General features: G+C 35.2%; 1 protein-coding gene across 1 annotated transcript in view; it reads left to right on the forward strand.

Moving 5' to 3' along the window:
* LOC103251956 (E3 ubiquitin-protein ligase RNF180) overlaps positions 1-19240 on the forward strand; it is a 49012-nt gene extending 29772 nt beyond the window's left edge. The window contains exon 3 of the mRNA XM_008050561.1: positions 18176-19240. Within this exon, the coding sequence (XP_008048752.1) occupies positions 18176-18375 (200 nt within the window). The 3' untranslated portion in view covers positions 18376-19240. The remainder of the gene's footprint in view (positions 1-18175) is intronic.
* Positions 19241-25780: the final 6540 nt, after the last annotated feature.

The following is a 25780-nucleotide window of genomic DNA, read 5'->3' on the forward strand; positions in this document are numbered from 1 at the left end:
GTAATATATATATATATATTATATATATGTGTATATATATATATAAAATATATACACATATATTATATATATACATATACATATTATATATACATATTATATATACATATATATTATATATACACACATATAATATATACATATATTATATATACATATATAATATATATACATATTATATATACATATATACATATTATATATTATATATATATATAGAGAGAGAGAGAGAGTGTGTTGGAGTCTCACTCCATTGCCCAGGCTGGAGTGCAGTGGCACACTCACAGTCACCCCAGCGTTGACTTGCTGGGCTCAGGCAATCCTTCCACCTCAGCCTTCCAAATAGCCGAACCACAGGTGCACGTTACCACACCCTGCTAATTTTTTATTTATTGTAGAGGTGAGGTCTCTCCAACTTGCCTGGGCTGGCTTCAAACCCGTAAGCTCAGGCAATCCACTTGCCTTGGCCTCCCAAAGTGCTGGGATTACAGGTTGAGTCACCAAGCCCAGCCTAAAATTAACATATTTTAATCTATAACTAAGTAAAGAGAAATAGATATAATAGAATACACCATAATATGGAGACATTTCTTTGAAAAAAAAGAAAAGAAAAACAAGAGCAATCTAAACCCAAAGCTAGCAGAAGGAAGAAAATAATAAAAGATAAGAATGAGAATAAATGAGATACAGAATAGTAAAACAATAGATAGAATCAACAAAACTAAAAGTTGGTTATTGGAAATGATCAACAAAATTGACAAGCCTTTAGCTATACTGATAAAGAAAAAAGAGAAAGGATGCAAATAAAATCAGAAATGAAAATGGAGATATTACTACCAATTTTATAGAAATAAGGATTTTAAAAGAACACTATGAGCACTTATACACCAACAAATTAGATAGCTTAAGTAAAATGCACACATTTATAGGAACACACAAATTATCTGAACTGACTCAAGAAGAAATAGAAAATCTCAACAGACCTATAGCAACAAATTGACTCAGTAATTAAGAGCTTCTCGGGCAACTCTCTTGGGTCTCCTTCCCTGTGTGAAGTTTTCTGTCTTCTCAATAAATCCTGCTTTTAAAAAAAAAGAACTTCCCAACAAAGAAAAGTCCAGGACATAATAGCTGCACTGGTGAATTCTACCAAATATTTAAAGAAGCAACACCAATCCTTCTCAAACACTTCTAAAAAATTGAAGAAAATACAGTTCATTCTCTGAGGTCAGCATTACCCCACTGTGAAAGCCAGACAAAGATATCACAAGAAAAGTACAGCTTAATATTCCTTTTAAGTATAGATGCTAAAATCTTCTACAAAATACTAACAAACTGATTCCAACAGCATTTGTTTTCAGTTGGAATCTCACTCTGTTGCCCAGGCTAGAGTACATTGGTCCTTTCACAGCCACCCCAGTGTCAACCTGCTGGGCTCAGGCGATCCTTCCACTTCAGCCTTCCAAGTAGCCAGAACTACGGGCACACGCTACCATGCCCAGCTAATTTTTTGATTTATTGTAGAGAAGAGGTCTCACTAAGTTTCCCAGGCTGTTCTCGAACCTGTGGGCACAGACAATCCCATCACCTTGGTATCACAAAGTGTTGGGATTACAGACTTGAGCCACCATGCCCAGCCTCCAACAGTATATTAGCAGGGTTATACATCATTACCAAGTGGGATTCATCCTAGGAATGCAGGCATAGTTTAATATAAGAAAATCATAGTAATACACCACAGTGTATTACCACAGAAGTAGAAAAAAGGACCTTTTAAATCGATATAGAAAGGACATTTGACAAAATCTAGCACCCTTTCATGACACACCCAGCTAATTTTTAATAAATAAATTTGAGTATTTTAATAAATACTCAGAAAACCAAAAATAGAAGGGGGCAACCTTAACACAACAATGAGCATTTATGAAAAATTCACAGTTATTATCACTCTCAATGATGAAAACCTGAAAGCTCTCCCCATAAACTTGGGAATAAGATGAGGATACCTGCTTTCACCCCACTGCTGTTCAACATCATGCTGGAAACTCTAGCTAGAGCAATTAGATAAGAAAAAGAAAAGGCACTCGAATTGGAAAAGAAGAAGCAAAACTATCTCTATTTATGGATGACATGATCCTATATATAGAAAATCCAAAAGAATTTAAAAGAAAGTTTCTAGAGCTAATTAATGAATTTGCATGATTAACACACAAAAATCAGTTGTGTTTCTGTACACTAGCAATGAACAGTCCAGAAAGAATATTAAGAAAACAATTCTTAATATTCAGTATATTAATAATAAACAGTAGCATCTAAAAGACCTAGAAATATTTTTAACTATGAATGTAAAACACTTATACACTAAAAACTATAAAACATTGCTGAAATAAAGAAGATCCAAATACAATAAGTCCTCTTACTGTATTTGGATACGAACCTTCAAGTTGTGAACTTTCAAAGATACAAATGTGCATTCACATGTCCAATCACAAAAATTAGTTCACATGTCTTCCATACGCTGTCACATGTGTGCAGGGTACTATACTGTAAGATTTTAAATTTTTTCTTTATTTTTGTGTTTGTTTTTGTGTATTGTGTGTAAAGTATTATAAATCTATTACAGTTTAGCCATTGTATTAGTTGAGAACCTAGGCTAATTTTGTTGTACTTACAAATGAATTGGACTTACAAATGTGCTCTCAGAGTAAAACTCATTCGTATGCAGGGGACTTAATGTAAATGGAAAAACATCCCATATTTATGGATTAGAAGATTTATTATTAAGATATTAGCACTACTCAAAGCCATCTACAGATTCAACACAATTCCTATCAAAACTTCAACAGCTCTTTTTGCAAAAATGGAAAAGCTAATACTCAAATTAATATAGAATTTCAAGGGGCCATGAATAACCAAAACAAGAAATTCTTGAAAAATAAGTACAATGTTCACAATGTCAAAACTTACTACAAAGTTACAATAATAAAAAGCGGTGTGGTACTGACATAAAGGTAGACATACTGACCAATGAATTAGAAAGTCCAGAAATAAACTCATATGTGTATGGTCAACTGATATTTGACAAAGGTGCCAATTAAGTCCATTCAGTGGGGAAAAATATAGTCTCTTTGACAAATAGTACTAGGACAACTGGGTTTACATATTCAAAAAACGGCACTGGAACCCGACCTCACACCATTTAAAAAAAATAAACTCCAAATGGATCTATGACCTAAAGATGAAAATTATAAAAGTCTTCGAATAAAGCATAGTGGTAAATCTTTATGAGCAATGGAGTCTTAGATATGACACCAAAAGCACAAGAAACAAAAGAAAAAAGTAAGTAAACTGAACTTCATTAAAATTAAAAATTTTGTGCAAAGGACATTATTAAGAAAGTAAAATGACAACCTGGCAACCTACCAAATAGAAGAAAATATTTACAAATTATTTCTGATAAGGACTTAATATTCAAACTATATAAAGTGGTGACAAGGAGAAATTGGAACTCTCATAAATTGCTGGTGGGAATGTAAATTCCTCAAGAAGCCAATCAGAGAATTCTGTATGACTCTACAGTTCCATATATACCCAAAAGAATTGAAAACAGGGACTCAAGCAGATGCTTGTATGTCAGTGTTCGTTGCAACACTATTCACAATAACCAAAAGGTAGAAACAACCCTGGTTTCCATTAGCAGCTGAATGGCTAAACAAAATGGATAGAAAGGAATAAATGCCATAAAAAGGAATGAAGTGGTGAGACATACTGCAATATGAATGAACCTTGAAAACATTATACTAAGTAAAGTAAGCCAGTCACAGAAGGACAAATACTGTATTGTATGATCACACTTGTATGAGATATCTAAAACAGGCAAATTCATAGAGAAAGGAAGTAAATTAGAGATCACCAGAGGCTAGAGAAAGAGAGGCTAGTGGGGAGTTATTGTTTAATGGTAACAATTTGAGAAAATGAAAATAATATTTGGAAATATATAGTGGTGATGATTGTACAACATTGTGAATGTAATCAGTGCCACTGACTGAATGATTAAAATGACAAACTTTATGTTATATATGTGTGTGTGTGTGTGTGTGTGTGTGTGTATGTATATGTGTGTGTGTGTATATATTACTCATTAAAAAATATATATTGTAGGCTATTTGGGGGGGGTGAGTCAGGGTCTTACTCTGTCACCCAGGCTGGAGTGCAGTGGCATGATTACAGCTTACCACAGCCTCGGCGTACTGGGCTCAGGTGATACTTTTGCCCCAGTCTCCCAAGTAGCTGGGACTACTGGCATGTGCCGCGACATCTAGCTATTTTTTTTTTAATGTTTTTGTAGAGATGAGGTTTTGCTACATTGCCTAGACTAGTCTCGAACTCCTGGGCTCAAGCAATCCTCCCACCTCTGCCTCCCAAAATCCTGCGATTACAGGCATGAGCTACTGTGCCCCAAAATAGATATCTTTAAAAGCCATGGAACTCATTTCTTACCTAGGTATAGAGCCAAAACACTGAGTTGGAGTCTCACTCAGTCGCCCAGACAGCCTCAACCTGCCAGAGCCCAGCAGGTCGAGGCTGCAGTGGCCGGGAGCGTGCCACTGCACTCCACTCTGGGTGACTGAGTGAGACTCCAACTCAAAAAAAAAAAAAATTTTTTTTAATTTAGCTTGATAACTTTATATTGAAATTTAAGCAAGTGATACAGAATTATAAGTGATCTGCAACACATTTTAACTTATTCAGTATAAAAGGTTAATTTTTACAGGATCAATATACTTGACTCTGGGAATCTAAAGATATGGGAGAAAATATGAAATTTAAAATCTGTTTTGCATTAACTTTTCAGGTATATTAACAGTAACCCTATACCTATTCATGACTATAAATATATCACTCCACCTCTGCTAAGACCTACTTATATCAATCAACTTTTGACACAACAGAATTCTTATGTAATATGAAGCAGTAAAACACTGTGCTTTAACCTTTTCTCTGTCCCATCACATGTGAAAGATGAGACATCTTTTTTTTAATACTGATTACAAGGCTCTTTGAATTAGCCTTTAAATAGTTTTTTCAAAAGAACTATAAAATGTTTTTCAAATATTTCATAATAATATCCAATTCATGCTGAAAATACCTTTGAAAAGCTTGACTTAGAACATTCTCAGATATGCTTATTATCCATCTTATTGTCTAAAGTCTATCCTTATATGCATGTAGGCATTCATCCATCCATTCAACAAACTTTATATTGAGCACCCACCATAAGCACAGTGCAAGCTACCGAAATTACAAAAGTGAATGAAATAACTCTTCAGAGACAGATTTTTGTTTTTGTTTTTTTAATCTCTGAAAGAAACTTCAAAATAATGGCGTTCACGATATGATCTTTGATGGTGAGTATAAATTTGAGCCATACTCTGTAAGAAAAAACAAAAGTCATAGTTTTTCCTAGGATATAAGTGAGAACTCACTCTGAGGTAAAATTGTTTTTACAAAATAGACTTTAAGAGGAAACAGAAGTAATTGTTTATAATCTAAACCTGATAACAGTTTGGAGATTGTCTTCACAGTTCTTTCTTGCGCTTTGATTTCACCACAATGACTTTCTCCAAGAGGTTTTTTGTTTTCCGTGTAGGAAAACAAGTGAGATTCACCTTCTGTATTTATTACTCACTTCTTTAATGTTTTGTAAGTTGCTTCATCATTTTCAGTTAGAATTTACAGTAACAGTGAAATAATTTTCCCTGAACCGCGGAGTGCTCTGCCCCACCTCATCCTAAACTTGCAAACCAAGCCTGAATTTGAGGACCCAAGATGACAAAAGCAGCCTCTGTCTGGTAGATTGCTGGTTGTTGTGGCAGAGGAAAAGAGACTGCTGCAGCATCTTAAACTGATAAATGCTTCTACCAGAAACAACACAAATTATTTTCACTGGACACTCATTTTCTTTTTTTTTAATTTAATTATTTATTATAAAGATGTAGGGCACAATTCAGGTACCTTTGTTGATGAGGTATGCCCCTCCCTCCCCTAGCAGTTTTCCCCAACTGCCAGTTCCACCCCCCCCCCCACTTCCCTTGACAGTTTTCCGCTACTGCCAATTGCTTTCTTATGGCATTATAATTGTTCGAGGTCACCTTATGAGTGAGAACATATGGGACTCAGAATAAAACAAACAACAACAGATACTGGTGAGGATGTGGAGAAAAAGGAACACTACTACACTGCTGGTGGGAATGCAGACTAATACAACCTCTTTGGAAGACAGTGTGGCGATTTCTGAAGAAACTAGAAATTAACCTTCCATATGACCCGCAATTCCCCTACTGGGAATATACCCAGAGGAACTCAAATCATTCTACAAAAAAGATACCTGCACATGTATGTTTGGACACTCATTTTCACTGGTCAAGTCTCATGGCCATTCCTAACTTCCACGGGGTAGAGAAGTACAAACAAACTATATACTCAGAGACTAGAATATTTCTGAAGAACCTTAAGTGTACAAACAACTATGAAAATTTTAGTTCAATTCATTTGAAAACTTGGATATAATGGATAATGTCATGTAAAAATTACTAAAAATGACTCAAGAAGAAAACAAATACTAAAGAAATTGATTGGCATTTTAAAATCTGCCCCTAGATTTATCAAACCTTTAAGGGTTCTCATTTTATGTAAGCTGTTTCAGAGACTGAAGAAATTACAAGACTACCAATGTCAAGAATTGCTCATTGCCTGAGATTTTGCACTATTTGTGAGCTAATGAGTTATTTGGCCACTGTCATAGATGCTGGCAGAAGACATGAGACCCACAGGTCAGAGACAAAGGATGGTTTGTTACAGTAATAGCTAGTATAGCAGCATTTGTAATGGATATTTGATCCACATTTCCCATAGGATCACAAATCTATACATGCAGTAGTATGAGTTACATAAGAGAACTATAAGCTTACATAAATCAAATCATTTATAACAGGCATTAAATATGCTATGATCTAAAACTATAAGCAACTCTCCCCTCTGCTCCAAAACGGAGGCACTCTATCTTACAAAAGATATTCTAGAATAAAGGCAGGTAGCTCCACTGCTTACCAGATATGCAGACACACAGAGATTCATGGAGAACTGTCACCTAACAGCCACAATGTTTTATAAAGCCAATAAAATTCTGATACACAAACCAGGCAAAAATAGCATAAAGCCAATATTATAGACCAGTCTCCCTTTTAGCATGGGCATAAAAATACCATACAAAATACAAACAAGCTGAGTTCATCAATATATAAAATGTATCAGAGATATGAAATTTATCCACATAAGGAATGGTATGAAGAAATGATAAAACATTGGATAATCTATCAATTTTATAGATTTTTAAACATTATTCAAATTACAAAAATTCACTAGTTGACTTCATCACATTAAGAGATTAAAGAAGAAAAGCATATGAACATCTTGACAGATACAGAGAAATTATTTTGACTTGACAATAATGACTATGTGCAATATTAGCACAAGAATCCAAATCTTCAGATTCCTTAAAGAGTATGATTTTCACTGCAGTAAGCTTTTTTTTACTAGATTATATGGCAAAAAAGTATGAAGTATGTGTCTTTATTATACTCTTTACTTTAAAATAACATAATTAAAATGTACTAAAAATGTTGGATACTCTTTAAACTATGACTGAATACCAAAGTAATTATTATCAGTTTATCACAAATAGTAAGTTGTGGTTAAGTCTGTAAAAGTGAATTCCTAGTGCAGAAGCTTCACACTTAAGTTACTCCAATCCAAACCTTATTTTGGAATGAAGTGGTTGAATATATTAAAATATATACACTGACAGTTATGTTATAATAGTTTTTTTGTTTTTTGGGGTTTTTTTGAGTTAGAGTCTCACTCTGTGGCCCAGACTGGATGGAGTGCAGTGGCCGCTCCCGGCCACCGCAGCCTCGACCTGCTGGGCTCCGGCGATCCTTCCGCCTCAGCCTTCCGAGTAGCCGGAATTACAGGCATGCACTGCCACGCCCGGCTGATTTTTTGATTTATTGTAGAGATGAGGTCTCGCTGCCCAGGCGGGTCTCGAACCCGCGGGCTCAGGCAATCCACTCACCTCAGCTTCCCAAAGGCGTGGGATTACAGGCTGAGCCACCGAGCCTGGCTAGTTGTTTTTTTTGTTTGTTTGTTTGTTTAGTTGGAGTCTCACCCTGTCACCCAAACTGGAGTGCAGTGGCCGCTCCCGGCCACTGCAGCTCAACCTGCTGGGCTCTGGAGATCCTTCCACCTCAGCTTTCCAGTAGCTGGAACTACAGGCGTGCACTACCACGCTCGGCTAATTTTTTGATTTATTGTAGAGATGAGGGCGCTCCAAGTTGCCCAGGCAGGTCTCAAATCCGCGGGTTCAGGCAATCCATTCACCTCAGCCTCCCAAAGTGTGGTATTACAGGCTGAGCCACCAAGCCCGGCTGTTATAATAATTTTAAGTGTACTGTCTCCTAGGTCATGCATTTTAAATAGGGGCAAAAATTGGTTTTTGGTGAACAAAAATAAAATCTTGGATATTACACTGGTTTGTGGCGCTTAGAAGCTCAACCTTACAAGACAAAATCTTAATTATTTAATGTATCTCATTTGGGAGAAATTCAGTGTAAGTTAAATGTAAATTAATTTACTAATCAAAATAATTGAAACTTTAATTTTTCTCTTTACGAGGATGATAAAAAAATTGATAAACATTGCTCTAGACTAAGCATTTCTTTAAGAACCATGTCTTAAAGTATCTTTAAATCCTCATTTCCTAACATATAGTACATATGTTTTCCATAGGTATTTTTTAAATTCTATAGTTTCTATATATACTATTCTGGCAGACAGTTTAAAGTTTGCAACTGACTTAGAGAAATCAACTCATACTTGAAGGAAACAGTTTCATGACCATTTGTTTAAGCAAAGAATAGTAAGCTTACTGATTGATTCAGAAAAGATAGACATAATATGAAGAGCAAGAATTGGCAGGAAAAGGGAGCTTTCTCAGATTAAAACTTGTAGTAATAGTAGCAATAATAATAAAATAAGAAGAACAGTTTAACATTAATTGAATCTTTACTATGAGTCAGGCATATGCTTTACATGTATTAATTTATTTAATCCTTATAATGGCTCAGTAAATTAGGTATTTTCATCATATCTTTAAAGTGGAATCTGCAGTAAATTTCTATGATTAGTATTTTGGCAATTTTTTTTTTTTTTTTTTTGAGTCAGACTCACACTGTCACCCAGGCTGGAGTGTAGTGGCACACTCATGGCCATGGCAGCCTCGACCTGCTGGGCTCAGGTGGGCCTTCTACCTCAGGCTTCCAAGTAGCTGGAACTACAGGCATGTGCCACCATGCCTGGATAATTTTTCTTGATGTATTATAAAGATGAGGTTTTGCCGTGTTGCCCAGTCTGGCCTTGAACCCGTGAGCTCAGGCAATCCTCTTGCCTCTGCCTCCCAAAGTGCTGGGATTATAGGCATGAGCCACCATGCCTGGGCTCTGGCAATTTTTTTCATGTCACAATTGATCAAATACTCACCAAATAACATCTGTGAGGTGATTTTCTACTAGTCTAACTTCAATTCAAAATTGCAGTAATTTCAAATAATTTATAATTTTGGAAATTTTTAAATTTATTATAAATACCTATTCACTGTCTTCTCACTTACAAAATATTTACATTAACCAACCAACAACCATTATCCATCCTACCTATTAAAAACTTGTTGCCTAAACCATCAATATTGCCTTCTGGTATTCAGAGTGGGGAATTTTCTAATCCAGTGTCTTCCTCCACTGCCTTCTTTTCCTTTCCTTCAACCAATAAAAGAAAAATTGCATTAACAAGAACACTTTTAGGGTGAAAGCAATTATGCCAGGACAACAAGAATAAATTGGGGTTGTCTTAGAAAGCCAGCAAGTATGATGACCCTACTGATGATGTTTCATCTTTTGTGCCATGTCTACTCTCAGCTGTACTGTTTTCTGCAACTGTTTTAATACCATTACTTCTTTGGCCCAAACAACTGAAAACTTGAATTTGAAGAATCTAAGGCCTATACATAATCCTTTTGGACAGAAAAAAAAATACCTTTTTAACAATAATAATTTTCAATAACAATGTTATTATTTCTCTAACCTATATTTCAGAAGAACTTTTGAAAAGGTATATAAGTAATTTGAGAATATTTATGTTTGTGCATTAGGATAATATTTGAATGTGAGGAAAACTCTTCCCACTTCCCCTTTATCCTACACAAACAGAATAAAAACCCTGTTTCCCCTTCAAATACAGACTACAGATTTGAAAACAGTGGTTACATAGTCTTGAAAAGCTGCTGGATTTGAAATTCCCTATATGAGTCTTCTCCAAAGTAGAATACCAACAGATAGGGTACAAGACAATCCATTGGAATGTGAAAAAAATTAACATTAACATTTATTTTATGTTTATCTAAATAAAAGAAAAAATTAACTTTAGTAATATTCAGTGAGGATTGACACTGGCATTATCACTTATCATGATTTATATAATATTATATAGTATTCCCTGAGGAAAAACTGGAAGTGTGACCACACAGAAGGGCTGACTTCATTAGTTTTTTATAAATTAGTTACAATTTATTGAATTTTGAAAGTATCTGGTTAAATGATTATTTTATCTAGTTTTAGCTAAACAAGCAGCATAAAATGGACAAGGGACTTAAACAGAATCCTATAAAGAAGTCAGACTGAAGACAGTATGAATAACGTTGACAAAGCAAACAAAAAAATGTAGCAGCTGACACATTGTTCTAATATAAAATTTTTGTAAACTATCAAAATTAGTAATGAAAAATCAAGGTAAACAGGAGGAGAGGCTTCAAGGTGGTTGACTTGAATTATCTGGCACTCTTCCTCCACAAAGAAGAACCAAAAGAGCGAGTAGATCATCACACTTGGAATAAATTATCTAAGAGAGAACACTGGAATTGAACAAAAAGTGATAGGAAACTCCTACATCAAGGAATGTGAAGGAATCAAGGCAGCCTGCTCATCCAGGCTTGGCTGGGAGACTGGCAAGGCTCCCCAAAGCAGGGAAAGGATAAGTGAGGGACCCTAGCAGTCTACATTCCCACCGCAGGGGTTGAAGAACCTGATCTGCTGCCACTACCAGCACCTGAGCAATCTGAATGGAGCCCCAAGACTTGGCCCACCTGGACTTGCTAACACCTATGCCAACATATACTGCCCTGGGGCCTAAGGACTGGCACATGGCCTGTTGCTGTTACCACTGGGGCCTAAGGACAGGCCCATCTGATGTCCCCATCCCCAGCAAAACTGCACCATAGTCTCTATTAATAACCATCCCCAAAGCCACTTGAGGAAATCACAGACACCACTGATGCTGTTCACAGCCAGATAAATCATACAGAAATATGCTACTACCACATGAACCCAAAATCAAAGGCAAAGTGCTCTAGATAGATCTTCAGGAAAAAGTTCTCTCCTATGAAAGCAAATTCAAAGAAACAACCTTCACACCAGATGTACAGATATAAATGTAAAGACAGGAGAAACAAGAAAAAAAAGGAAATATGACACTTCTAAAGGACCACAATAATTTTCTAGCTATAGTTTAATCAAAAGGAAATTTATGAAATCCCAAAGAATTCAAAATAATGATATTAAACAAGTTCAGGTGATTTACATGAGAATGCAGAAAAACAATATAAAGAAATGAGAAAAAAAACAATTCAGGATATGAATGTAGAATTTACCAAAGAGATGGATATGACTTAAAAAAAAAAAAAAAACAGAAATTTTGGAATTGAAGAATTCATTAAATGAAATCCAAAATACATTTAAAAGCTTCAACAATAGACTAAATCAAGCAGAAGAAAGAATGTCCGAAATAACTCAGTCAGATAAAAATAAAGAAAAAAGATCATGAACAAAGTCTATGGGAACCATAAACTAACTAAATATTTGAATTTTAGGTGTCCCAGTAGGCAAAGAGAAAATGAAAGGTATAGAAAACCTAATTAATGAAATAATAGATGAAAACTTTCTAAGTCTAGCAAGAGATTTAGACATCCAGATATAGGAAGCTCAGAAATCCCCAAATAGATACAGTGCAAAAGGACTTCTCCACAGCATACCATAGTCAAACTGTGAAAAGTCAAATAAAGGAGATAATTCTAAAAACAGCAAGAGGAAAGTGTCTAGTCATTTATAAGGAAACCCCTATCTGACCACAATGGTTTTGTTCAGCAGAAACTGTACAAGACAGAAGAGAATGTCATGGTATATTCAAGGGGTTGAAAGAAAAATTGCCAGCCAAAAATATAATAAGAAGTTATCTTTCATAAACACAAGACAAAGTCTTTCCAAGACAAGTACATGCTGACAGAATTCATCACCACTAGAATGGCCTTACAATAAATGCATAAGGGAGTTCTACACCTTGTAGCAAAAGGACAATATGATGAAAACACATGAAAATATAAAACCCACTGATAAACTCACAAATAAGGAAGCGAAAGAATTCAAATGGTACTACTACAAAAAAAACCACAAAACTATGCTGATAATTAAAGAGAATGAACAAAGGATATATAAAACAACCAGAAATCAATAAATAAAATGAAGGTAATAAACCCACACAGATCAATAATAGCCTTAATGTATACAGATTAAACTTTCCACTTAAAAGACATAAACCGTCTAAATGAATTTTTAAAAACATGAACCAACTATATGCTGTCTACAAGAAACTCATCTCACCTGTGAAGAAAAAAAGACTGAAAGTAAAGAGATGGAAAAGATGTTCCATGCAAAGATAACCAAAAGCAAGCAAGAGTAGCTATAACTTAGATAAAACACTTCAAGTCAAAACAGCAAAAATTAAAATAAGGTTATTATATAATGATACAGGGATAATTTCAGCAAGCGAATATAACAATTCTAAATATATATGCACTCAACACCAGAGCACTCAGATATATAATGCAAATGTTATTAGATTTAAAGGGAGCAACGACTCTAATACAAAAATAGTTGGGAACTTCAACATCCCATTCTCAGCATTAAACAGATCATGTAGACAGAAAATTCACAATAACAAAAATGGATTTATAATACACATTAGACCAAATAGACCTAATAGACATTTACAAAGCACTGTATTCAACAGCAACTGAATACACTTTCATCTCATCAAGACATGGGACATTCTCCGTGACCATATGTTGGGACATAAAACAGGTCTCAATAAATATGAAAAACATTGAAATTATATCAATTATATTCTCATACCACATTGAGGTAAACTAGAAACCAATTTTAAAAAGGAACTTTGGAAACTGTATAGATACATAAAAATTAAACAACATTCTCTTGAATGACCATTGGGTCGAAGAAATTAAAGAGGAAATCAAAAACTTTCTTGAAATAAAATGAAAATACAGTATACCAAAACCTATGGAAAACAGCAAAAAGCAGTGTTAAGAGAGAAGCTTATAGCAATAAATGCCTGTATCAAAATGTATAATGATTTCAAGTAATCACTCTACCAACGTAGCTCAAAGAACTAGAAAATCAAGAACAACCAGTCCCAAAATTAACATAGGAAAAGAAATACTAAAGATCAGAGCAAAACCAAACAGAATAGAATCATAAAAAACATTACAAAGGATCAATGAAATAAAAAGTTGGTTTTTTGAAAAGATAAACAAAATTAGATAAGCCACAATCTAGACTAACCAAGAAAAGAAGAGAGAAGACCCAAATAAACAAAATCAAATATGTAAAAGAATACATTACAACTGATGTCACAGAAATACAAAAGATCATCAAAGAGTACTAGGAACAACTACATAGTAACAACCTGGAAAACCTAGAGGAAATGGCTAAATTCTTGAACATATATAACCCACTGAGATTGAGTTAGGAAGAAACAGAAAACCTGAATAGACTAAGAACAAATAATGTGATTGAATTAGTAATAAAAAGTCTTCAAAAAAAAATTTCAGGGCCAGATGACCTCTCTACTTAATCCTTCCAAACTTTCAAAGAATAACTAATAATATCAATTCTACTCAAACTATTCCAAAATTCGGAATAGGAGATAATTCTCCCTAACTCATTCTATGAGGCCAGCATTATTCTGATACCAAAACCAGATGAGAACACAGCAGAAAAAGAAATCTACAGGCCAATATACCTGATGAATATATCCCTGATGCAAAAATCCTCAAAAAGCATTTTTTAAAAGCCTAGCAAACCAAATCTGACAATGCATCACAAAGATAATACATCATGATCAAGTGAGATTAATTTCAAGTATGCAAGGGTGGATCAACATATGCAAGTAAATACAGATGATAAATCACATCAATAGAATGAAGGATAAAAACTATAAAATCATCTCAGTAGACACACAAAAAATTTGAGAACATTCAACATCCCTTTATGATAAAATCTCTTGACAGATTAGGCATACAAGAAATCTTCTTCAACATAATAAAGGCCACGATAAACCCACAGCTAACATTATACTGAATGGGGAAAAGTTGAAAGCATTCCCCCTAAGAAACAGAACAAGACAAAGATGCCTATTTTCACCATTCCTATCCAACATAATACTGGAAGTCCTACCCAGAGCACTCAGGCAAGAGAAAGAAATAAAGGTAGTCCAAATGGTAAAAAAGGAAGCTAAATTGTCCCTCTCTGCAGATGACATGATCTTATATGTAGCAAAACCTAAAGATTGATAAAAAAAACTCTTAGATCTGATGAATAAGTACAGTTAAGTCACAGGATACAAAATCAACTTACAAAATTAAGTAGTCTTTCTACACATTAATAACAATGTGTAACAATAACATATTGAGAAAGAAATCAAGAAGGCAATCCTATTTAAATAGTGATAAAAAAAAATACCCAGGAATAAATTTAAATAAAGAGGTTAAATACCTCTACAAGGAAAACTACAAAATAATAATGAAATAAATTAAAGAGGAAACACTCAAATGGAAAGACATCCTATGCTCATGGATCAAAAGAATTAACATTGTTAAAAGGACCATACTACTCAAAGCAATCTATAGATGCCATGCAATTGTTATCAAAATACCAATGTCATTTTTAACACAACTAGAAAAAATATATTCAAATGTGTGTGGAACCAAAAGAGAACCCCAAATAGCCAAGGCAATCTTGGGCAAAAAGAACAAAGCTAGAGGCATCACACTACCTGACTTCAAAATATATTACAAGGCTGTATTAACCAAATAGCATGTTATTGGTTTAAAGGCAGGCACATAGGCCAATGGAACAGAATAGAGAACCCAGAAGTAAATCCATATATTTATAATCAACTGAATTTCAACAAAGGCACCAAGAATATACATTGAGGAGGGGACACCCTCTTTGATACACAGTGCTGGAAAGTTGTACATCCATATACACAATAAAAGTGGACCCCTGTCTCTCACCATATAATAAAATCGATTGAAGATGGATTAAAAACTTAAATGTAGGATTCAAAACTATAAGACTACTAGAAGAAAATATAGGATAAATACATCAGGATATTGATATAGGCAAAGATTTTATGGCTAAGACTTCAAATAACAAACAATAAAAACAAAAACAGACAAATGAGGTTTAAACTAAAAAGCTTCTACACAACAAAAAGAAAACAAAAAACCAATCAACAGAATGAAAAGAAACCCCGTTGAGTGGGAGATAATATTTGCAAATTGTTCATCTGACAGGCGACTAATATCCAGAATATATAAGAAACTCAACAGTAAAAAAACCAAATAATTCTATTAAAAAGTGGACAAAGAACATGAATAGACATTTCTCAAAATAAGACATACAAATGGCAATCAGGTATATGAAATGATGTTCAGCATTACTAGTCATCAGGGAAGTGCAAATCAAAACCACAATGAGATATCTTCTTACCCCAGTCAGAATGGCCACTATTAAAAAATCAAGAAATAACAGATGCTGGCAAGAATTTGGAGAAAAGGGAATTCTTATACACTGCTGGTGAGAATGTAAATTAGTACAGCCTCTAAAGAAAGCAGGCTGGGGATCTCTCAAATAACTAAAACTAGAACTACTATACAATCCAGGAATTCCACTACTATGTATCCAAAGGAAAAGAAATCAGTATACCAAAGGGATACCTGTACTCACAGGTTTATAACAGCAGTATTCACATTAGCAAAGATATGTACTCAACCTAACTATTCATAAACAGATGAATGGATAAATAAAATATGGTACATATACACAATGGAATACTATTTGACCATAAAAAAGAATTAAATCATGTCATTTGCAGCAGCATGGATGGAACTGGAGGTCATTATGTTAAGTGAAATAAGCCAGACACAATAAGACAAATATCACATGTTCTAACTCATATGTTGGCGCTGAGAGAGTTGATCTCAGGGAGGTAAGGAATAGAATGATGGCTACCAGAGCCCGGGAAGGGTGTGTGGGTGGGGTAAGGGAGGTCAGTTAATGGGTACAGACAGACAGTTAGGTAGAAGGAATAAGTTCTAATATTCCACAGCAGAGTAGGGTGACTACAGTTAGTAATGCTTTTTATATTTCATAATAGCTAAAGGAGAGGACTTGCATTGTTCCCACATGTAGAAATGATAAATACTTGAAGTGGTAAGCAGGCCAAACACCCTGACTTGATCATTTACACAGTCTGTGAATATAACAAAATATTGCATGTAGCCCATAAATATGTACAAACATTGCATATCTGTAAAAGAAAGTTTAAAATTAAAGAAAATATAATAGAAAGTCAGCCAAAAACAATTAGAAATTATCAAAAACCTATTTGAAATGTGACTCTACAGTTTATTCTAAAACATTATTTCATCTTTATTTCATCCTTTTTAGTGTTTTAAATCTATGTAATACAAGCAAACATAATTTATAGATTCATATAAACAATAAAATAGAATTGTGTTTGTTTAATAGTTTTTACTTTAAATAACCATATTAATACCTAGGTGAATCAACCTTGTCATCAAAATTAACAGTCTGATCTAGAACATAATATTTAACATTCTCAATCATTAAAACTGATGAACCAGAATTTGCTTCAAGTTGGAACTTCACAGAACATTTATCACAAGAGTTGCCAGCAAGTACCAGAATTACATTTTCTCTACCCAGTTTTTTTGTTGGTCCCCATTCTCTAACACTGACAAATAAAGAAATACTTAAAGAAAGCAGAAGATAAGTAAAACAGAGATCAGTAGTCAGATCATAAGTGCTTAGAAAACTGAATTTTGTTTTTTAGATGCCTTTGATAATATATATTAGCCAATAAAAACAAGTTGTCATTGGGGAAGTTTATATTCAAGCTCTAAATAATTAGCATGTTAATAGAAAAAATGGCATTTCATGAGATATAATATTTCTCAGAAATGTCATATTCATCTAGTAATAAGTGGACTATAGTTTACTTAGCAACAAATCCCCTTAAGTAGGCCCATCATTTATAGAAATTAAAGCTAAGTTTCTTCAAAGGAGTGCCATTATGTCTGTCCACGTTATTCATTACTACAACAAGAGACATTCTTCTCAAATAACTTTGCTGCTCAAATAACTAGACTGACTGAAATTCTCAAATGATAAGATACAAGGTAGAGTTGGTGACCATGAGTTACAAACAGTAGTTGTAACAGAAATAGTAAAAATAAAACATGAAAAAGTTTAAGTTTAGAAAAATGTTCTCATGAAAATAGCCACATTAGATCCTCAAAAATTTCTGAAGTGATCAGATGGTTTAGATGAGAATTCTAAGACCCAAAGAAATAAACAAGTTGCCCCAACTAAGTGACCAAACTAAGCAAGCCTTCTGATTCCATATCCCATGCTGTTTGCTAACTTGACTGTCCCTGCCCTTAACACCCTAATAAGAAAAAGCTTCTGAAATAGTTATTTATCTTTGAAAAAACTCTCAGAAATACAACATAGTGTATTTCAGTGAAATCAAGATATGCTTTGTTCATGGTACTTGTTTTCATAATGCAGCTTTCTTTCTGAGAACTTATGAATTTAATGAGCTTAAAATATGTTCATGCATCTTCTAGGTTTCCACAGACGTGCAGCTCCAGTTACAAGAAGGCAGTTCCCACATGGGGCACACAGGATGGATTACCTGCACTTTGAGGATGATAGTCGTGGATGGTGGTTTGACATGGATATGGTGATAATATATATTTATTCAGTGAACTGGGTCATTGGATTCATTGTTTTCTGCTTTCTTTGCTATTTTTTCTTTCCGTTTTAGGAATTTTCATACCTTATTACAATTGAACAATCATATATTATGTAAATAACAATTGCTTAAACATTTTTAATGTGCTTTGAAACTTTTATAATGTTGCATTATATAAATTGTAGGTGTTTCTAGGAAGCCTGAGAATAATGAATTTATTTATTAATGTTTTTCATGTAACGGACTAAACTTTATTCAAGATCTAATCTATCTAGCACTTAGAAACAATACACTATTAATTTCATAGTTGTTCTTGGTTTAGGATATGGGGCTCTAATTTTACAATATCACTTTTATATTTATTTTTAATTGTAAAGACTGAAGTTTTCTCCCCACTTAAAGATAGTAAAAATACAAAAAGAAATGATCTGGGTAGATAGTAGTTAACTGATAAAATATTTAATCAATCACCTCTTATTCTCAGGCAAATTATATGCATTAATGATAAACCAAATTCTCTGAGAACTAATCTAGCAGGGTATACTCAATTCTGTTTTCAAATTCTCTCTACTTATGTCCCCTTCTATTACCAAGAAATGTCACTATTCTTTTTGTATAGATCTAATTAGTACAACATTTTTATTATTATAAACAACAGAATAGTAAATACAATGAGACTAACCCCCACAATAGATACTTTAGAGAGCTATATTAACATTTTCCAAATTCCAAGGTGAATTACCTGAAGAAATAAAAAACGTATTGACTCTCGGTAGTTTAAAAGAGCAATGCATGTCTAAATGTAATTAATTTCATGATTCATATAACTAGGAGTTTGTTAACTATATTATAAATGTGCAATAAAGAGTGGCTTTTAATTTTTTTATTGTTACTAACTGATTTAAGGTCTGGAATAAATAATTGTTGGGAAATAGTCTTTATGGATTTACAGAAAGAAAACCTGACTTTTATTTTTCATTGCAGTAAACCTTACAATTAATTTTTTCTTATTAAAAGAAAAAAGGGGAGATATGAATTATTCTAGTATGGGAAAGAACTGGCACAGGTATCCTAATTTTAAAAGTAAGAAACTGACGCACAAAGAGAAATAAGTTTATATATTCAGTTATTCATGCGATCTTTGTAAAACCTAGGACAAAAATTTTGATTATAAACTACTAATCCAACATTACTACACTAGAATGCCATATATGTGACCATTCAATAAGCATATTTTCATATAAAATAAGTGAATCTCTCATGGCACTACAAATACTACCACCATTCAAAAAACTTTGACTCGGCCAGGCTGTAACAGTTCCAACCTATGAAAAGTTAAAATTGATCCTAATTACTATTAACTGTATTTGAATAAAAGCACTTGACTGACGGTATGTGACATTCTAAGAAACATGGTACAGATTTTTATTCTAATACTATTTTTGTTATTGTATTCTAAGTTTTATTTATTAAAGAAAACAATAGTGTACTCTAGACATCATCAAATCCAGAAAGCAGAAAACTAAATACAATTTAGAAACACAGAGATAAATCTGTGCTCATAAATGGATATTTATAATTGCCAGTTTATTACTCAAGGTAAAAATAATATGATACAAGAGAAAACATCAGCCTTCTTAGAAACGTATATATACGTGTGTGTGTGTTATTTTTGAACTCGTCAATTTTGTTGTCTTTTAGTGCTGCCATTTTTTGTTTCACCTCTTCCACAATGGCAAAACATTTTCCTTTGAGGACTTTTTTCATCTGGAAAAAAGGGTGAGATCCAGTGAATATGGAGGGTGGAGCACAGGGTCATGCTGTTTTTTGGTCAAAAATTGCTGAACATTCAGCATGATGTGGGCAGGTGTGCTCTTAAATCACCCATCATGAAATGGGCAAATGTGTTGAAAGAATCTCAAAAAAAAAAAAAAATTCACTGAAGCCAAACACAACAACACTAGCTGATACCCTGATGCCCCTGATACCAGAGGTTTCTAGAACACTCACCTATGGAGGAAACCTGTACTCCAAGGGCCTACCTCTCAAAGGTTCTTCCGGTTTGGGGGGAATTCCCCTCAAATGTTTGTTAGGTCAGTGATATATATCAGTTTATAAATCCGTATCTAGAAACTAAATACAAATATATGTAATACCCTTAAATAAATATATTACCCTTTATAAAAGAAAGTATTGTCAAGAAGAGCACTCTAAATGGATTGATTATATACATCTTGATTAATAACATCTGAAATTTATGTCACTTGGTATATTAAAAAAACTAAATTGAGGAAAAATTGTAAATTACTAGTTTTGCATTTAAATATTTTTAAATTTTATACAAATTTAAGGATTTGTGTACAAATGGAGTTAAAAACTGCTAAATATTAGGAAGGATAGCATTTCCTAGAGCTACTAGTTTATGAGAAGCCATATAAAATCTGAGATGAAAAGAAACCACTTTCTTCTGGTATGTAGCTCACTGTAGCCATTCAATAGATGATAACTGAATTTATAAATAAAATACATAAATGAATTTTAGGCAAAACAAAAATTCATTATGCTCTTCTTTCACAGTACTTTCTAGTGTCTTACACACTACTAATCACATAAAAACTCATTTTCAATAAAGAGCCAAGGAGAGGAAAAGTAAAAGAAACCTAAAGCTAATGAAGTACAATATTTTCAGTACATTTTCAAAGAACATTAAAGTATTACCTATGTATGCTTTTCTCCAGAATGTGTTTATGTTCCTTTTACTTTTTGTTGAAGACAACATCTAATAAGTGCTTTACACATTTCAGTTTTTACTTTTTCTTGTATAGGTCCTCAGAGAACCATCAGGAAGTATCTTTAGCATCCTTTCATAGTAATAGGTATCTACTGCAATATGTTCTTATACTTGGACTTCTATTGTAAGCTAAGGGAGACAAATGCTTTACCATTCCCACTGTCATTTATGGTCTCTAATATGGTACAACAGATATATTTTAAGCATCATTTTTTTAAAATTTCAGTACTTCTAAAAATAGTTTATGGTTACTTCTCCATGCATGTAGCCATCAATCTATTAAGTACTATAAAACATAGTCCTTCTAAGTTTCCGACATTCTTTCACATATTTTTAAGTCTATGAACCTCATCCAAAACATATCAAGTAAGTAAACAGAATGGTTAAACAACTGCCCACTAAAGTGAATTTTTATTGTGGGTAGCAGAATTGCAGGAGACAAATACTGTTCTTGTAAGAACCTGGTTTATATTTTACTTGCCTTCCAGGTGTCACCTTGTCTACCAACAAAACCATTAAAAGGAAAAGGGAAATGACAAAGACAGCAGCTAACATTTAATTATAAAATTTCTGTATCTAAGATACTTTGATGCTCATATTAACAAGTTAAGGAAATGTGTATGGGTACAAGCTGACAAGGGGAGAACTGTGAATGGCTCTGTGAAGTGTTGACCTGGCAAGCCTCAACTCCATTCCTCAGAATTTCCTTTCCCTAATACACAGTCAACCTGGTAAAGGGCCATAGATCTCTCTGAGGGAATACTGAGAAAATTAACAGTATAAATTTTTGGCAGTGTAGTGGGGTCCTTTTTCAAGGGCCTCAGAGTCTGTTAACTGACTCAAATTTGGAAATGATTGAAGGAATTAACTCTGTGTTTTGGTAATTCAAGTCAGATTTCACTTCCCTAGACCTAGAACTCCTCTGCTTATACAGATCAAGTAAGAAATTAATAGGTTGGCCATCTAGTTTTATTCTAGGAACACCATGATAACTTGCTGACACCACAATCGCTACAAGGCAAACTCTCCTGATTACTATTTCAACTGTTACCCATTATGGTAACCATTTCCACCTTATCTTTGGCAACTGAATGCCACTGTTTGGCCCTTGACATCCCAGTATCCCATTATCTCCATTGTGTCTGGGAATCCTAATTAAATGGTCACATTTTCTTCTGTAATTTCTGACTTACAGAGAAGAGAGACCACAGAGATTTTCATGGATGCTGATGCTGCCCTGCAAATTTATTTTTCACAGCTGTTGTAAAAGGCATTTCCTTTCAGGACTGGAGAGCAATCTTGCATGTTAAGTGTACTCCAACACTGCAGTCTCCTTAAGCCTTTGGACACCTTCCTCTACAACATAACAAGGCATTTCACCTTCGTTTAGTGTAGGCTATCCTTTTATCCAGGCAAACAACCAACTGAGCCCTTCCTAACTCCTTGGGTTAAAACACTGAATCTCTGATTGGTGAGCCTGTAAGTTCAGCCTGATAACTTTACATCCCTTCCACCTTGATCACACACCTGTAATATCCATTTTTACACATATCCCCCAGATTTCTGTTCATGTAAGTTGTAAAAAAAAAAAAAAAAACCATGCAATTGTCTTGGAATATGTCATATCTCTTCATGAGTCACATTTTGTACCTCATCTTTTAAGGGTTTCTTCAGTTGACTCTAGTTATGCATATAGAAACAAAAAGATGTGTTGGTAGACACAAAGAACTGAATACCACATGTTCTCATTCATAAGCGGGCCCTGATCATTGGTCACATGAGCACAAAGGGTAGGACTGGCAGACACTAGACACTGCTAGGGACAGGAGGGAGGGAGGAAGGAGGGAGACATGTGGCAACACACTGGGTACCAGGCCCACTATCCGGGGGGGGAGAAGGCCAGCTAGAAGCCCAGAGTTCACCTGCACGCAACTTACTTATGTAGTAAATCCTCACTTGTGCCCCACAACTCTAAAATAAAATTTTAAAAAAGAATTAAAATGTAATGTTATTTCTATAAAAAAAGAAAAAGAGGTGTTGTGGAGTGGGTCCTGAGGAACCTCAGGAGTACCTTGTAAGCAACTCCCTCAGGGGAGGCCACTCAAGATTCTTCGTGTAAAGGGCAGCAACCTTCCTGTATTTATTAGAGTCATCCAGAAAAACAGAACATATCCATACAGTTATAAGGAACTGGCTTACATGATTATGGAGGCTTTTGTTAGCCCCCCATATCTGAAAAGCTGATGCCCCAGTTCAAGTCCAAAGGCCAGAAGTTGCTGTAGAACCATAAAGAAGAGTCAGTGTCCCAGTTCAAGTCTGTAGGCTGGCAGGCAGTTGTAGAACCAGAAACAGAAAACGTATCCTGGAGACCTGTGAGAGGCTGTTGGACTATGCAAGTCCTGGTGTGAGCAAGTAAGTGTATGGAAAATTCTGTGTACGTGCTGGTGAGCAAGTGGGCATGTGAGTGGCTGACTGAGTGGGCCAGGGAGCTAGTGGCCAGGGAGCTAGTGGCCAGAGCTCTCCTGGTGCAGCAGCTGCTGCCACAGCTGCTGGGCTTGGACCCTAGTGATTCCAGGGACACAGAAGCCGAGCACCATTTTTTTCTTCAACAAAACCCTGGGAAGAAAATGCTGGGAGAGACTAAGTGGGGACTCGTGAGCAAGTGGCCAGACCCCCGGTGCAACAGCTGGTGCTGCAGCTTCTCTTCTTGGTCCCTGGCTCTTTCCAGGTCGCAGAAGCCAAGCATCATTTTTCTTTTAAACGGACAAAAGTTTTCCTGTGAAAAAGTGGAGGGGAGAGCCCATCACCCCAGACTCTGCCTCACCATTGCTACAGGAGAGACTGCCAGCTCCAGGCTTCACCTCAACACTTCAGCACCTGGCAGGGCAACGGCTGCAGGGGCTACCGAGAGAGTCGAGAGGCAAAGTCCCACAGAAGAGGATAAGAGAGGCCCCCCACTGCCATCTTGAAGGCAGGGCAGGAAAGTGTTCTGACTCGCTCACCATGGAGCAACAGACCCAGTCTCTGTGACTGGTGGATCAGCTACTCAGGGATTGATCATGACCCAGAGGGAATATCCTGAAAGCACAAACTTCGGAGGGACCTGACAAATGCTGAGTTCCAGGCATCCCATCCGCTATCCTGACCCAGCCAGGGGACAAAGGGTGTGGCCAGAAAAGGATGAGAAAGAACGCCAAAGAGATCAGTGGTGAGTACGGGGCTGACCCAAACCCCCTCCTCCCCAACAGTCCTCTGAATGTCAGGCCCACAGCTGGGCCACAACAGAAGGACAAACCCAGGTGCAGCCTGGATGTCAGTCACAAAGGAGAACTCCATTCCAGGATAGGCCTGGCTGGAGCACCCCCCTGCAAGTACATACTTGGGGAAGAGACAATCCCACACTGCCCCACTGGAGGAGATCACCCTGACCATACAAGAGTGGGAGGGAAGAACTACAGCTCCACCCACCTCCACTGCCCCTCACCTTCCCTGCTCCTGACACTGAAGACAGAGTGAAAGAGGTAGAAGCTCTGCAGGAGAGACCTGACCTGATTAGAGGAACAATTACAGAGCCTGCCACAAGAGGGCAGGGTTTTTTTTAAATTTTTTTTAATATTAAAAAATTTTTTTTTCTTTGTTCATCTGTTTTTGAAATACTTTTCCTTTGGCAATGAATGTGTATGAGAGGGTTTGGTCAGCATTCCCCCAAATTTTGTTTCCTGTTTTTTTCTTCTTTTATTTGTCATTTTCTGTTTATGTGTGTATGTGAATGACTGAGTGTTCACCTTTCAATTTTGTTATTGGTTGGATTTTGCTCTTTTGTTCTTCTGGATTTTTTATTTTCATTTTTTTATACTTTAAGGTATGTGTTAATATATTTGTGAGGGTTTGATCTGAATTTCTTTTTTTTTTTTTTCTCAGTCTTTTTTTTCTCAGTCCTCTCCAGTCACTTTCTGCTAGGCATGTATGTGTGTGTTTAGTTTTCTTAATTTTTTATTGTTGTTTGTTTGTTTCACCTTGTTGTTATTCCAGTTTGTTTTGGGGTGGATGGGTGGGTGTGTGTGTGTTCAATTGTTTTTTGCATTGGTTCCTGCTTTGCATTATTGTATAGAGTGGTGGTGGGGAGTGGGACTCAGGGAACACATACCACAATTAGTGAACATTGTAATTTGCAAGTAGTTTCTGAATCCTTGTGCCCAATCCCATACTTTATTCAATTTCAAAAACTACATCAGACAGCAAAGCTTCCCATCCACCATCCTATTTCAAAATAGAATAAATCCAGAGCCCAGATCAGGGAAGAATAGAGGATAGAGGGGAAAGCCTCTCCCACTGACACTGAATAACAGAACTAAAGAGAAAAACAAGAAATGTGTCACAAATGAGGAAAACCAAAGGAAGACCAAAGGAATTATACTTGATATAATTTCAAGTATATCAGAGACAAAACCTTGGTGCCCAAACAATGGATGTCACCAATGACTAGCCCCAGAATACAACAGGATTAGGGAATAGATGGAAAGAGTGACTAAGACTCAAGAAAGACAAGATGCAACACTGAAAGAACTTGTAACAGAGATTTTGGCAATAAAAAATTTCATCCAGGAAATAACAAGATGACAAGCATGAAAAGCAGAAAGCCTAGCTGAAGAAACAATCTCATAACTTGAAGGCCAGAACATGGAA

The sequence above is a fragment of the Carlito syrichta genome, unplaced genomic scaffold (assembly GCF_000164805.1).
Source record: "Carlito syrichta isolate Samal-C Ts95f unplaced genomic scaffold, Tarsius_syrichta-2.0.1 Scaffold150402, whole genome shotgun sequence".
Taxonomy (NCBI): Eukaryota; Metazoa; Chordata; class Mammalia; order Primates; family Tarsiidae; genus Carlito; species Carlito syrichta.